The sequence below is a fragment of the Aedes albopictus genome, chromosome 3, assembly GCF_035046485.1.
Source record: "Aedes albopictus strain Foshan chromosome 3, AalbF5, whole genome shotgun sequence".
Lineage (NCBI taxonomy): Eukaryota > Metazoa > Arthropoda > Insecta > Diptera > Culicidae > Aedes > Aedes albopictus.
Genome location: NC_085138.1, coordinates 155,688,555 through 155,703,573, shown reverse-complemented (window position 1 = coordinate 155,703,573; position 15,019 = coordinate 155,688,555). Strand labels below are relative to the sequence as shown.

At 45.0% G+C, this 15,019-nt stretch overlaps 1 protein-coding gene across 1 annotated transcript; it reads right to left on the bottom strand.

Moving 5' to 3' along the window:
- Positions 1-664: 664 nt before the first annotated feature.
- On the bottom strand, positions 665-10,702 carry LOC109431833 (uncharacterized). The gene is made up of 3 exons (XM_029872060.2): positions 10,343-10,702; positions 5,590-6,749; positions 665-5,457 (listed from the first exon to the last, which is right to left on the bottom strand). Exons 2-3 carry the CDS (start codon positions 6,639-6,641, stop codon positions 2,577-2,579), a joined length of 3,933 nt encoding a protein of 1,310 aa, XP_029727920.2. The 5' UTR covers positions 6,642-6,749; positions 10,343-10,702; the 3' UTR covers positions 665-2,576.
- Positions 10,703-15,019: the final 4,317 nt, after the last annotated feature.

Genomic DNA, 15,019 nt, shown 5'->3' with positions numbered 1-15,019 from the left:
TATTCTAATAAACAACGCAGTAGTAGAAATTTCTTCAAATTGCAGCAACTCGGATCAGATACTGAATGGAACATATTTAATTCAGTTTGAGCAATGTAGCCTACGAATCAATGGAGAACTCTACTCAAATTTTGAGATCACAATAGAAGGACGACCATATTGGCCTACTACTGGACAATTAGTTCAAGAAATCAACATAATTGATGCACCGCCACCGGAATATCTACGAAATTTAACATTGGAACATCGAGATAAATTGGAGAAAATACATTTGAAAATCGATCATTATCATGGAAGTTCAACATTTTAGGATCAATTGGACTATCGACAATATCAATGGTAATCATAATCGTATTTGTCATGCTTTTCTTTTCGAAATTCTCGTTTACCAGAATCAAGATGGAGTTACCTAAACAGGGAATACCACTTAAGGATTTAGCATCAGCACCAGAAGATGTCACCAGTGAATCATCGGACGAGTTATCGGACGAGAGGAAACGAGAAATTGAAAGTTTTGTAAACATGCCGTCACCATACAGGAATGTTAACCAGACACTTAGTCAACTTTGTGGACAAAGCTGATTTAAGAGGGGAGGAGTTACGCCCAGGCTTCCCAGCCACATGAACAAACTCTTAGATCAACACACTATGGATCATTGCCGCCGGCCTGAGTCATAAACCCAATCAGTGGAATTGCAAACATTGGGAGCTGCAGACCAGACGCTTTCCCAGAAAGACCTTCGTCGCCTTCATTAGAAAGCCATAACATAATTAATCGCCAGACACCGTACCAGGAAGACAGCTGGTGGATGCATTCCAATCTCTAGGTTAAATAGGGACCGTTCTGCAGTGATCGAGTCAGTATTATTCTTGTGTTAGATTAGTATTCATGTGTAACAAATTAGGTTAAGGTTTAATAAAGTATTTTTTTTTTGACTTAATCGTCAGGAAATGTACTAATTCATATCCTATAGGCCACAATGGAACTCGGACGACGACCGGACGAACGTGAGGTAGCATACCTCAGGATTTCCCTCTCTGAGTTTCTGAGGTTCAGGGACAGCCCTCAACAGGAACCTCTGGATCTAAGGATCCAGCCTGTGGATTTGCGATTGGGTGTATCAGGATACCTTAGAGTTAGGAGCTTATAGTATGTATTCGCTTATTATTTCAGTTTCTTTTTATCCAGTTGTAAACTGGATACAACTGGATAAAACGAAACTGAAATAATAAGCGAATACTATAAACTAGGATTTGAATTGGAATTGGATTTGAACGAAAAATAGACCGATGCACTAATAGAAAGTACATTGGATGGTAGACATAAAAGACAAAATCGAAATTTTAGAGATGGATGCATTTTTCGCATTTCACCACCATTCCGCTCATTATGACATGGCGACCGTAACAGAATGCTAAACAGCCTTCTTCCAATTAGACACTCGAGAAGAGAGCTTCCTCGCTCTCTCACTTAAATTGTCTCACTCTCAAAATTAGATTAGTACCTTAGTATTATATTAAAAAAAAGATTGAGAGTAAGAGACATTGAGAATTAACTATGTGAGATGATAAAGTAAACTAAAATTGTAGTGGGGGAAAAGTAATTTTTAAGTATAGGTATCAAAAATATGGTAAGGATTCTATTAAAAACTATTATAACCGAAGGAATCTCGGCAAGAATCTAGAATAAAAAACTGGGACAATAATTCAATAAGATTTGTCAAGAGGAATTCCGGGGGCAAATACGGAAAGAATTTTGCGACAAGTCCTGGGGATTCTAAGAGCAATCTCTAGAGGAAATCCAGAAATAATCTCTGGCGAAGTTCCCGGAGAAGTTCTTGCAATGGAGTTTCTGGATGAACTCTCAGTTTCAATTTGGGAATCCCCGTCTTGACAGTAACATCTGATTCAACTCCATTTTTCGGTAGGACAGTTGAATATAAATCTCCCGATCTCCAACTTCTTCGTGGAAACACAAGCTGGCTCAGCTAGAATCCTCAGCTGCCATGTTTATTGTGCTAAACCACCATTATGCCAAATGACCTTATTCCAGACTGTCTTCTAATAAATGACTTTATCCCAAATGGCACAGGCACAGCCATAGACATAAAATATACGAACCCGAGTACGGCTGATTGAAACTGAATGATGAAAGCATTGTTCGCATCTTAATGAATCCTTTCACGATTTAAATACCCATCATGTCACACGGTAGGTATGCACTTCTAAAAAGCATAGTCAAATCGCAAAAAAAAATCCTAAAAATGAAAAATCGTTTCATTCGTAAATGTTACTGTTGACCTTTTTCGTATGCACCTAAAACTTCAACCTCACTGAGATACTTTTATATAAAACCGATTCCAGTATTGTAACTTTGCAATACCTAACATCTCACCATTCAAACAACTGAGATTCAGTCTCGCTGTTCAACTTTCTTCAACAAAAAAACGTCCCTACTAAAATACTAAAAATACTACAAAATAAATATATCACTCACCAACCCTAGTCGACAGTCCTGAGCGCGCCGCAGCCGCCGTCCCTCACTTCTTCCGCTTCTGAGCCTCCAAGGCGTACAATCATGAGAACGGATTGCTCCGCCGTTTAAGCGATCCGAACTTCTTCTCCGCTTCCAGCAGGGTCCGCTCGTTTCGGATAACCTCGAACGGTGCATGGAGACCCCCACCACGGTGCAAATGCTGCTGCTGCTGCAGCTGTTGCTCCTCGAGGGCTTCGTCCGATGGAAAATCTTCGAAGCTCATGTTGCTGAAGGCCATATTTTTGCTGGCCTTGGTCTTGGTGCCGTTGTCCATGGCCTCGGCACCACCACCGGCTCCGTTGTATTTATCCTTCTTGCTTCCCTTGGTGGACACCTTCTTGTAGCTGCCTACATTTACTTTAACTTTTTGGCTAAGCTTTACTGGAATTTTTGAGGCGTGGTTTCCAGCAGATCCTGCTAGCAGGATACCTTGGAAACCGGACTCCTCTTTGCCCGGGGAAATTTTGTGATCTTTCAGGGAGTTGTACTTGAACTTCTCCTTCTTGCTGAGGAATCCACCGCTGCTGCCCACTTTGGAGGAACTCTTCACAACCGTGTCGCTGCTGATGTCGTAGTACTCATCCGATTTCAGCTTCCGCACGTCGTCGTCTTCTTCGTAATCTGCCTGGAAATCGACGTAGTTGTTGTCCGGGGAGATGCTGCCGACGCTTTGCGACGGAATTTGGCTGAAGTTGATGTAGGATGTCCGGGCATTCAAGGTTTGAGACTGAGGGGGTTGCTTAGGAGGAAGAGGGGGCGGCACTGCCGGTTCCAAGGGAGGCACGACCATAGGTAAAGCTGCCATCGTATTGGGAATGATGTGCGTTAGTGCGACGGATCCCGATGGAACGGTAACCGTAGGAATTGGTGCTGGGTCCGGCATTGGACGGACAGCGACTAGAGGGGGCGACAGGATAAGCGAGGGAAATGGCTCCGAGCCGAAGAGATCGGTTCGGGTGTTGGGAGACCGTTCGCTGAAGGTTACCGGTTCTGGAGCTACCACCGCTTTAGGTGGTAGCACCGGTGGAGGATCACTGGGCTCGGGTTGAGATCTAACAGGTTTGATGGGCGTAGATGTGCAAAAGTTGTCTATAGTTGGAGGTAGCGTCGGTGCTGGTATGGTAGGACAGTTTTCCGGGATAGGGTTAACGTTAGGTTGATACTTAATACTGCTTCGCTTAGGAACTGCAGGTTTTTTGAACGGAGCCATCGCGAATGGATCCAGATCGATTTCGTCTTCTTCGGTTAGTTTTTCCGACTCATCGGGCAAAGACTCCGGAGTGAATGGATCCATGAGAACTTCTTCACCGCTGGTATTATTCTCCGGGGCAGATTCATAATCTAATTCGTCATCCAACAAGAGTGGCTTATCTCCCTGAATCATATCTTCTTCGCCTGAATCATCCTCGTCAATCACGCTATGTTTCGAATCATGTTCGCGCTTCTTGATTCGTACCCTGGTGACGATTCGACTAGTGTTGTCCTCGTTTGTCGTGACACTCTCACATTCAGCATGATAGGCACTTGATCCACACGTCTTAATACTCTCACTAATACAGTCATCTACGCTTCCATCGCCAAACGTCGTCCGATTTAGTTTCTTCGATGGTTGTCCTGCAACCATTTTACCGATTTCCCCTTCCTCTCCGTCGGGGAAATCATCGTTCGCTCTTAGATCACTCGCCGACCCGATTGAGTCATCCGATTCTCCCTCCTTACATTCGTTTTCTCCTACCGAATCCTTACCACGTTGCTTGTCTTTCGTTCTAGCTGCCTTCGATCCCTTCTTTCCATCATCCTTGCTAACAACCTTTCCGCGTAGTTTCTTAACAATCTGCACGTTCTTAATTTGCCCCTTGTCGACCTTGTGGTAAACCGCTTGCAACTTCTCCGGCATGTTATTCTCCACAAACTGCTTGAAGCTCTGCTTCTTCTGTCCCCCTGTCGAATCCGGATAGAGATCCAAATCACTATCATCCGACGTAACATCGTTCGAGTTTAACTTTTCATACTTGTTCCTATCGTCCAACGGAAGTTTTATGAAATTCGGGGACCCCTTCTCTCCTCCACTGATCAAATCGTCCAACTTAATTCCCAACAGCGCGGACTTGTCCACTCCCTCGTCCCTTTTGCCTTCTCTTCCATTTTCCCCATTCAAAGTCTCCCCTGGAACAGACGAAATCAAGCTTTCCTTACCTCCTCCGCCTCCCGCCGAGTGCCGCCACGCAGCTCCCGCTATGACCTCGCTTAGTTTCGAGGTCAGCTTTGAAGACCGTCCGGTCACTCGGCACGATTTCGGCAGAGTGAACGGTGCCGAACCGAAGGGATCCTCCTCCGGTACGACTTCGATCACCGTAGAGGAAGTCGTTGCCGTCGGTAGCATTCCAGTCGACAGAGCTTGCGTTAGGGTTGGCAATGAGAACCTTTGGTGTTGTGGCTGCTGCTGCGGCCGTCGCAACCAGGTGCTTTCGGACTTCATCTCTTCCGGTGAAGTCACGATCGACGTCGCCTGGCTACCGCCTTCCAGACGCAGTTTGTCGAACTCGGCGCCGAACAGCTGATCTTCCAGGACAGTCGAATTGGGACTGAAGGGGGATGCATCGCCAAATGGATTCCAAGTGGAACTGGAGACCGGTGACACCAGGGATTTTTCACTGTTCGAGTTGCTCAACGCGTGGTGACGGTGATGGTGGTGATGGCGATGCTGTGATGATGAAGTGGACGATTTGGAGTTGAGATGACCTCCAGCTGGTTGAAGGGTTGTGGGACGCGGTCGCGTCGACGATGAGGACGAGGATGGTGGTTCGGGCTCAAAAGGAGACAACAGAGATAACGGCGAAACGGCAGCTGGTTTGTCTTTCTGCGAGCAAGGATCCACCGATGACGGTACCAGAAGATGTTTGGCATCTGATGAGAAACGTCTGTAAATAAATTTGTAGGTAAAGCAACTAAATCGAATTTATAAATTATAATTGGTATTGAAATGCTTTCCAAATCACTGCCAAAAAAAGAAGATTCACTACTAACACTGTCATAAGAATGAATCAACTTACCTGAAACTTCCATCACCTCGCTGGGTGTCTCCGCCGCCAGCCACCTGAAGCTGCAAATCGATGCTCAACCCGGCTGGACTCTTTGCTATATGCTTAACCGGGGCTGTCGGGAAATTTTCACTAAAATTGGCCACAAATGTGGTGCTGCCAGTCCTCCTCTCCGGAATCGTTGAACTCTGTCTGCCGTCGATGACTTCACTGTTTCCTCCGGGAACCGGTGACACCACCACATTCTTCGGCGATGGATTCAGAGGCGGGGGTCCCAGGTTGCCAAATCCACTCCCGGTGCCGGAATGCTGCCCCTTGGGACGGGACCGCGGTGCGACACTGGTGCTGACACTGATCGGAGCAGCTAAGGAAGGCGGCGGTAGCACCGTCGTAGATGATCCAGATTGATGGTGCTTCCGGTGATCGTTATTGTGATCGGAACAGTTGCTGAAGGATTTCTGTCGCTCTCGGGCGATTCGGAGTGGGTTGTCCTTCCCGGAGATTTTAAATGCAAACTCACACACTTGGTAGATACTGGGACGTTTCTCCGGGTCCGGTTCCAACAGGAAGCGAATCAATTGACACAGGTCCGGTGAATATTTGCACTTTTCTGGAATGTTGTACTGACAGTGAACGATGGCTTTGGAACTTTCTCCGAAAGGCAGCGACCCGAAACACAGACGATACAGCAGGCATCCCAAAGCCCAGATGTCGCACTTGGTCGTAATGCTGTGGCCGGAATTCAGATCCACCATCTCCGGTGCCCGGTAGGCTTGGGTGCTGTTCTTCTGAATTTCCTCCTCGACGGCTTTCTTCCCGTGCGCCGACGGGTTCAGGAACCGTGTTGTGGCCGTACCGGTGTCGGCCAGAATAAACCGTCCCATGTCGTTCTGAATCACATTCTCCACCTTCAAATCGCGATAGGCTACTGGCGCCTGGCAGCAGTGCAACTGAGCCAACGATTCGCACACATCGCAGAAAATTTTCAGCACTTCGTACTCGCTAAAACCGGCCTGGCCACGGCCCTTTATAACGGCGGAAAGTTGATTCTTTTGCTGAGGCATGCTACTTTAGTGCCTCAACGGATGCACATCCATCGCTTCGTGGCGATCGTCCTGGTGCTTTTGCGCTCGCTCGCCTGCTCAGCGTGATCGGTGTTGAAAATGAATATGCTGTAAAAATGAAAGAAAACCAGCATTAGAAACTAGAAACGAAGAAGGCCGAGAGTTTTTCAAACGATCGTCATGTCATTTTTTTCACATTAGTACTTAACAACCACTCGAAGCGACCACTCGCATTTTTCGTTTTAATACACCGTTTTTCTCTGTTTAAGTTCATTCGGCGTTTTACTGTTTTTTCGGTATCCGGTCGGCCAATTCCTTTACTAGGTTATGGGCTCCTCAGTAAACGAAGGTGCTGGATGGAACCAACTTCGAAAATTGGAGGTTCACACTCAGCGAATTAAACTACCGAAATTCATCAAAATACCTTATGAAATTTAGCCATAACTGTAAAGTATGGATGCCATAGGAATACCTTATGAAAATTGAACATGCTTATTATGACCTAATTACATAAGATAAACTTATGAAAAGAGCAGAAAAATCGTAAAATGATGCAGACTGGAATCGATCCATGAACGTCGAGATCACTGAGCTCGTGCCCAACCCACGCGGCTATCGACGCTTGAGAATATCGTCTTGCTGCGTCATAAACCGACCTTATGAAATTCAATCTAGTCGTTATGAATTGTTTAAAGGCCATTTCATAAGTTAGACCTTATGATAATCTTAGGTTTATTTGCCTGAGTGTATGAAAGAAGGAATGGCGATGCGGAGTCATTTCACCGTTTTTGACGACCTGAATTCCAATCATTTCTTACATTTAGCTTTAAGCAAATCGCTTGTAATAATCTAACACAAAAGCTTGTATAATAAATGTATTGTGTATAATGTGAATCGTGTTGGTCACATATTCATGAAAACCAATGTAAACTGCAATATGTAAAAAATCAATCAGTTTGCATTGGAAACGAGCAACCTTTCACACAACGTTGTCTACGATATGCTATGAAAGCGCAGGATGGCTAATCAAGAACGGAACAAACCACGCGTGCGTAGTAATCGATTAGCCCGGAACGCATACTCATAGCATACATGGGGATGAATCGTTCTAATTCGTATTATAAACGATATCATATTCAAGTATGTTCACGGTTTCACAGCGTAAATGCGCAAACGCGGTATGGAATTTCACCATCGGATTTAGTGTTGCGCAATCGGATAGAACTAACCACTTACATAAGCATTATATTGCCCAAGCCTTCTAATGCGAAAAGAGTTGGCTGGAGCTTGATTGGAAAAACTTAAGTCTTTGAAAAGAGCTACCTGGTACTTAGAATCGAGGAGTCTCAAATCACAGACAAACAGACGTAACTCTTAGAGGAAATTCATCGAAATGTTGTGCCCGGTGTCATTTTCATGAGCACACTGCCACCTGTTGGCGCGCGACACTGTCGGCCATGAAGGATTTCGATTTGACGTTTTACTGACACGCACACTACTTCACAAATTGCCTGTAATTTTCGTTTGCATCATTCAGCAACGTGTACACTGGCAAACGTCAAAGCAATCGAACACTAGCGCATCTGGTGGAATGATTGCGCAAATCAAATGAAATTTGAATTGATCGTTAAATGCATGTACCAAGCCGTTTTGAAGAGTGTTACGTCTGTTTGTCGGTGCTCAAATCATCACTGAATCGATCAAACTTTTTCCACTCTGGCACGCTCGGTTCCGAATGCGAGTAACTTTGGCAAGAGTCTGAAAAGGCCAGTTTGACACCGATTCAAGTGTGGGCAAGCATTTATTTTCTCACTCTGGTACGCCACGGTTCCGAATGCGAGTAACTTTGGCATGAGTCTAGAAAAAATATAAATGCATTGCGATCAACTTTTCCTCATCCGACTAAGTCACGTCTTCGAATGCGAAAGAATTTGACCGGATCTAGGAAGTCCAATTGATTGCTCCCACATTCGATTTGGACCAATCGATTTTAATTATCTACCACTCAATCCTCCGAGTATCAGTAAATAGTTTCGGTCGTCGACAGTTCATTCAGTGCGTTTCTCTTGCCTGTTGATCGGCACACGCGGAATCGAATACCGTCCCCCTTCGCAACGGTACCGTGCATCTGCTGTGGTGTGATTACCATCATCGTCGTCTTTGTCATCGTCAAGTGAACGTCGCGGCAGCTGACAGAAACACCACATGGAGGGTAAGTGCCCCGTCGTCAACAAATAGGTACTGCTAGTCGTAAAAATGCGTTTTTTGTCAAAATGCAAAAAACTCAGCGAAGCTTCGCGAATCACATGTGAGTGCTTGCCAGCTTCGTTTACTCACGAATAAAGAAGTGCGAGTATTCTCGGGCCCCTGTTGTTCACGAGTAGGTTTGTTTTGGTTTGTGACTGCTCAGCTGCAATATTCATCATTTTCCATCGCTGCTATGCTCACAACTAACGTAAAGCCAAAAACACAACCCCAATGTATTGTAATGGTCAAAGTACCAGAAAACGTTTTGATCAAGGATTAATTATTTGGTAGCAAAACTTGTTTGAAAGATTCATTGCAGGATTGTATGCACACAAGTTGGAATTTTGATGAATCATGAGTTATTTAATGATGTAAAGAGGGTGACCATTGTTTCTGGACGATACAAATATAATTGTTATGCTTTACGTAGGAATCAGGAAAAAAAAAACATGTAAAAAGAGGGTGCGAATAATGTCAGGACGAGAGTATAAAAGGCGATAAAGACGGTAGCAGTTTTACCTTGTTCGTCGCAAGCACCAGAACGCTACTCGAAATCCTTCGTTACCAAGCACTTTGAGAAGCTTAATCTTTTTCTAATCCCTCCTATTACCCAAGCCTTCGAATGCGAAAAGAATTGGCTGGAGCTTGATTGGAAAAACTTAAGTCTTTGAAAAGAGCTACCTGGTACTTAGAATCGAGGAGTCTCCAGTCACAGACAAACAGACGTAACTCTTAGAGGAAATTCATCGAAATGTTGTGCCCGGTGTCATTTTCATGAGCACACTGCCACCTGTTGGTAGAACCGCGCGCGACACTGTCGGCCATGAAGGATTTCGATTTGACGTTTTGCTGACACGCACACTACTTCACAAATTGCCTGTAATTTTCGTTTGCATCATTCAGCAACGTGTACACTGGCAAACGTCAAAGCGATCAAACACTAGCGCATCTGGTGGAATGATCGCGCAAATCAAATAACAAATTTGAATTGATCGTTAAATGCATGTATCAAACCGTTTTGAAGAGTGTTACGTCTATTTGTCTGTGCTAAAACGATCATTTTCCAACAACGAACTTTTAACATTTCCAATTTTTGCAAAATAAGGGGCGGCTCCGTACTCTACTCCGTAGTGTAGTGAGTGGTGGTCCAGGGAGCAAAAAAATGGAGGGCTTCGACATCGTAAACGTAAAATAGGGCGAGGTGTATACCCTGTTCGTCTTCATAAACAAAAAAATATAATCTAAAAATATTGCATCCAAGTCGTGTACCGTATCTTAAAGTTTAGGAAACACTGAAATGTAGAACAAACACTCGAATGTTTACATTTGGACACCGAATCAGAATTTAGAACCCGCTCTCAAGAACAGGCATATGCGCTGCTAATTTTTACCAGAAAGTTCGACTTCTTGCGGCGGCTTTCTCCTATTTTCGCAATTTAGCAAAATTTCCCTACCTTTGGCCTGGATTTCCACGATTTTCAACAGCTGATATTTTGCTACGTCAGCTCCGTTGCGTCCGCCCGTCCGCTGCGAGTGAAAATCGCAATTTCTTTTCGTCGATTTCTCCGGGCTGCACCAAGGTTCGCCACTCAATTCCACTCTCTGGATGCACTTTATCACTCGCGTAACCGTTTCGCACGTACGATACACAAGGGGCCAAAGTTTTTCACACCTTTTTCCCGATTTTCCGAAGCGGTTCAAAATATGCGAATCCGGAGTTTTCGTGATTTTTCCGATATTTTCACTTGCGGCGGCAACTGACAGAGCGAAACAGCTAACGAACGGGGAAAAAAAATGACAAACATGACCGGACTGTCCCTGCAGAAAAGTGACGATGTTTATGTTTTTCGGTGCAGTGTCGGTGGGGTCGAAAGCCGATTACACCACACCGTTACACATTTTTGGGGCAGCGAAACGGTGAGGCGAAATGGGAGCGTTCAGCATCTGGTCCTCACAAGTTCCTACCTCATGCTTCCACGGGTCAAACGATGACAAAGACCGCCAGCTAAGAGTTGTGTGCTTATAGCTGGTAGTGCAGCCTGGGCACTGTTGTCCCTCTGACTTCAGCCAGATTGAGGAGGTACGTCTCGAGTGTCTGTTCACCAAGGAGGTGCTGCTCAAACAGCGTCTGAACCTTCAGATTTGCTCCAGCACGTCACAATTTTGAGCTATACCTCAATTTATGGATAAATTGGTCAATTAACATCTAAATTAATGATCCATGCAAAATATTTCGTTTTACCAAATCAATTTTGATAGATTTAAGCATTTTATGTCAGTATGTCAACTTGCATGCAACTTTTGGAGGGTGACTTGTATGGGAAATATCGTACTTAACATAAATCGCTCAAAACTATCACACTCGATTCGGTAAAACGAAATATTTTGCATGAGTCGTTAATTTAGATGTTAATGGACCAATTTATCCTTTGATTGGTTAGAAAAAAATATTTCCATGCTTAATGGCTTGCAGTCAAAAAAGGCCAAAATCCTTGTGCCTCATACTTAATGGCAAATATCCATGTGCCAAACCACATCCAAAGTATATGCAACCAATACCTGTTGAGTGTGCAACCGACCACGCGTTGCCCTTAGCAACCTAACTAGATATAAGTTGTGAATATATTAGATCAATCGAAGTAGGCTAAAAAATTTCAAATAAAAAAATCTTTCTCTTTTGTCGACGTTCTCACCCAGTAAAGACGTGTTCACGTGTAGCTCTGCCTATTTTATTAGGTTATGAGCCCAGCGCGGAAATAAAATCTAGTTCGTTCCGAAAAGTAGTGCACGCGGTCGCGGAAATGGGTGAAGAAAAGTTGTGGCTGTTCGACGGAACCAATTTCGGAAACTGGAAATTCCGAATTGAGGTTCTGATGGAGGACAAAAATTTGCTCGACTGTCTGGAGAACGCCATCGAGGACGAGGAGTACGCGGAGGATCTCCCGGAGGACACAGCTGCTGTCAGAGCGGAGAAGAAGAAGAAACTCGACGAGCGCATGGCCAGAGACCGGAAGTGCAAAAATTTGCTCATCCACCGAATAGCAGAGGACCAACTGGATTACGTCAAGGACAAACGGACGGCGAAAGATGCGTGGGACGCCTTGAAAAACGCATTCGAGCGCGTCGGAATCGCCGGGAAGCTGTTCCTGAAAAAGCAGTTCCAGGAGTTGCGGCTAAAGGAAGGCGAAAATGTGAAGGCATACCTGCTGCAGTTCGAGAAAGTGCTCCGAGAAATGAAGGCCGCCGGAGTGAAAATCGACGAGGAGGACGCCAGCTTTTGCTTTCGTTGCCGAAATCGTACGATGCGCTAATCACGGCGCTGGAAACCATCCAACCGGACCAGTTGACTCTGGAGTACGTCAAGAAACGGCTGATGGATGAGTCGGCAAAACGTGCGAACCAAACGTGCCACGCGGATGATCACACAGGTGAGTCGGCCTTTGCGGGGAAGAAAAGCGGGTTCAAATGCTTCGAGTGTGGCCGCTTCGGGCACAAGCGTGCGGAATGCCCCGATTTCCGTTCGGCAAGTGGCAAGGGACACGAGAAAAGCACCAAGCCGACAGCGAAAACGAATCGAAAATTCAAAAGCAGCGGTGCGCACACCACGCGTGAAAATGAAATTTCGTTCGTTGCAACCACGGGCGACGGTGCCCTTTCGGCGCCTACTGCGATGTCGAGCGAGCGCATCGAGTGGTTTTTGGATTCGGGTGCGACGGACCACATGGTCCGCGATAAGCTGCTGTTTGAAGAGATGCATCCACTCAAGCGAAAGGTGTCCATTTCGGTGGCCAAGTCAGGACAAGTCATCGTGGCGGAATCTGCCGGCACAATCCGTGTCGATATGGTGATCGATGGCAGAAGGCATCCGTCAGTGGTGAAAAACGTTTTGTACGTGCCCGAGTTGCAGTGCAATTTGTTCTCTGTGCGTAGGCTCGAAGACATCGGGATGACGGTTAAGATTGCTGGAGGAAAAGGAGGAAAAGTAGCCATCCAGAAGGACGGGCACACTGTGTGCGTTGGCCAACGGACAGGTCAACTATACGCCCTCGACATCTACCGTCGTGGTGACGAGGAATCAGCGAGCGCGAGTGCCATGACAACGAAAAATGACAGTTTTGAGCTGTGGCATCGAAGGTATGGTCATCTTGGCGGCACGAACCTGAAGAACCTCTGGAAGCATGGGATGATTAAGATGGCAGCGAAGATTCGGGACTGGCCAGATCGATGTTTGTGCGAGGTGTGCTTGGCAGGTAAGGGAACGTTCAAAAATTACGTCCAACATTTGGGGGAGGGGGGGGGTCTAGAAAAGTGTGACAGTACGTGTATTGGGTATAGGGAAATTGCGTGACAGAGGAGGGAGGGGGGGTCCAGAAATCCCGAAAAACGATGGACGTAATTTTTGAATCTTCCCTAAGCAAACAAGACAACCGTTCGACAGTGCTGTGGAGCGCCGTTCTTCCCGACCGTTGGAGCTTATTCACTCCGATGTGTGTGGGCCGTTCACTCCAACCACGTGGAACGGAAAGCGCTATTATGTGTCGTTCATGGACGATTATAGCCACTTCACGACGGTGTATCTGCTCGCATCGAAAGATGAGGTCCAGGAAAAGTTCGAGCAGTACTGTGCACTGGTGACGTCATTCTTCGGCACAAGGGTGTCGAGGCTCCGGTGCGACAACGGCGGGGAGTATATTAGCCAATCGTTCAAGAAATATTGTCACACTGAAGGAATCCGTATGGAGACAACCGTCCCGTACAGTCCGCAGCAGAACGGGGTAGCGGAACGATTAAATCGCACATTGCTGGACAAATCTCGTTCGATGCTGCAAGACGCTGACCTACCAAAGTCGATGTGGGGTGAAGCTGTCCTCACTGCTGCTTACATCCTGAATAGAAGCCCGACGTCTGCTCTGGAAGAAAGAAAAACGCCATATGAAATGTGGTACGGTAGAAAACCGAACATAGACAAAATGCGAGTGTTTGGTTCTACTGCTTTCACGTGGGTGCCGAAACAAAAGCGTGGAAAATTGGACCCGAGAAGCGAGAAGAACGTCATGATCGGATACACCACCAATGGCTATCGGATTTGGGATCCGAGGAAGAAGGCAATTTTCACATCCCGTGATATCGTTTTCAATGAGACCAAGAAGGTGACGCAGAGGCAAGAACCGGTGAGATTGATGTACGAATCCGACGACGATGACCCAACTAACAATTACTCTTTTTACAAGCACCTTTACGACGAATTAATTCAACATGGTGCTGAATAACATTTGGATAATTTTCAGGCACAACCTTTGTTCGGGTTTTGTTCACACAAATTTTGAGAAACAATAAAGCATAGTGTTGTACCAACTGAACTGTTTGTTGTTTAAAACATTTTACAAACTGATAGTAAAGCTGTTATTCAGCTACTGCAAAAATGATTTTAAAAAAATAAAATGCAAAATTTTTCAATTTCTACGAGAGTTTATGATTGACATTTTATGTTGTGAACAACTATTTTGAAATAATAACTACAAATACATTTACCTAAATCAAGATTCGAACTCGAGACCCATCGATTGCCAGGCGCTTGCCTTCCTATCTGCGCCATCCTAGAGATGATGAATTAACGCGCTCAAATCAAAACATAAACTTCCCGTGGTTGTATAATGATTACACTTTGACTCCTATTCAGCAGTGGTGAATAATGTTCTGTTTATGGTTAACAACTGAAGAACACGTTAATTCAGCTGATGTTCAGTAAAAAAACACGTGTTTTTCATCCTGTACACTGAGTCGAAGTATGATGAAACGAAAGCGCTTATTTGACTTGTGAAAAACACATTGTACAGATACATATTCTAATTTTTGCATGTACTTGACAAGAAGCAGAAAAAGGTCTTGTTAAACTATTTTGTAAAGAAATAACTGTAAAGTCGAACAAAAATATTATTAAACGCTTGAAAAGTGTTTAAATTTATAATTGTTGTTACCGATACGAAAGGTTGAACATTGGCTACTTTTTCAATTGAAAAAAACATTTGTACAGTTATGTGTACAGCATAATTTTAGTTCAGCAATCATTACTATTATAAAGCAACAATTCAGCATGCATGCTGGTTTGCGGCTTGCGATTGTTAGTTGGG

Excerpts from the sequence above, each read along its gene's own strand:
- LOC109431833 (XM_029872060.2), bottom strand. The coding sequence starts at position 6,641 with ATGCCTCAGCAAAAGAATCAACTTTCCGCCGTTATAAAGGGCCGTGGC. Across the intron at positions 5,458-5,589 it reads CGAGGTGATGGAAGTTTCAG|ACGTTTCTCATCAGATGCCA; the intron begins GTAAGTTGATTC and ends ATTTATTTACAG.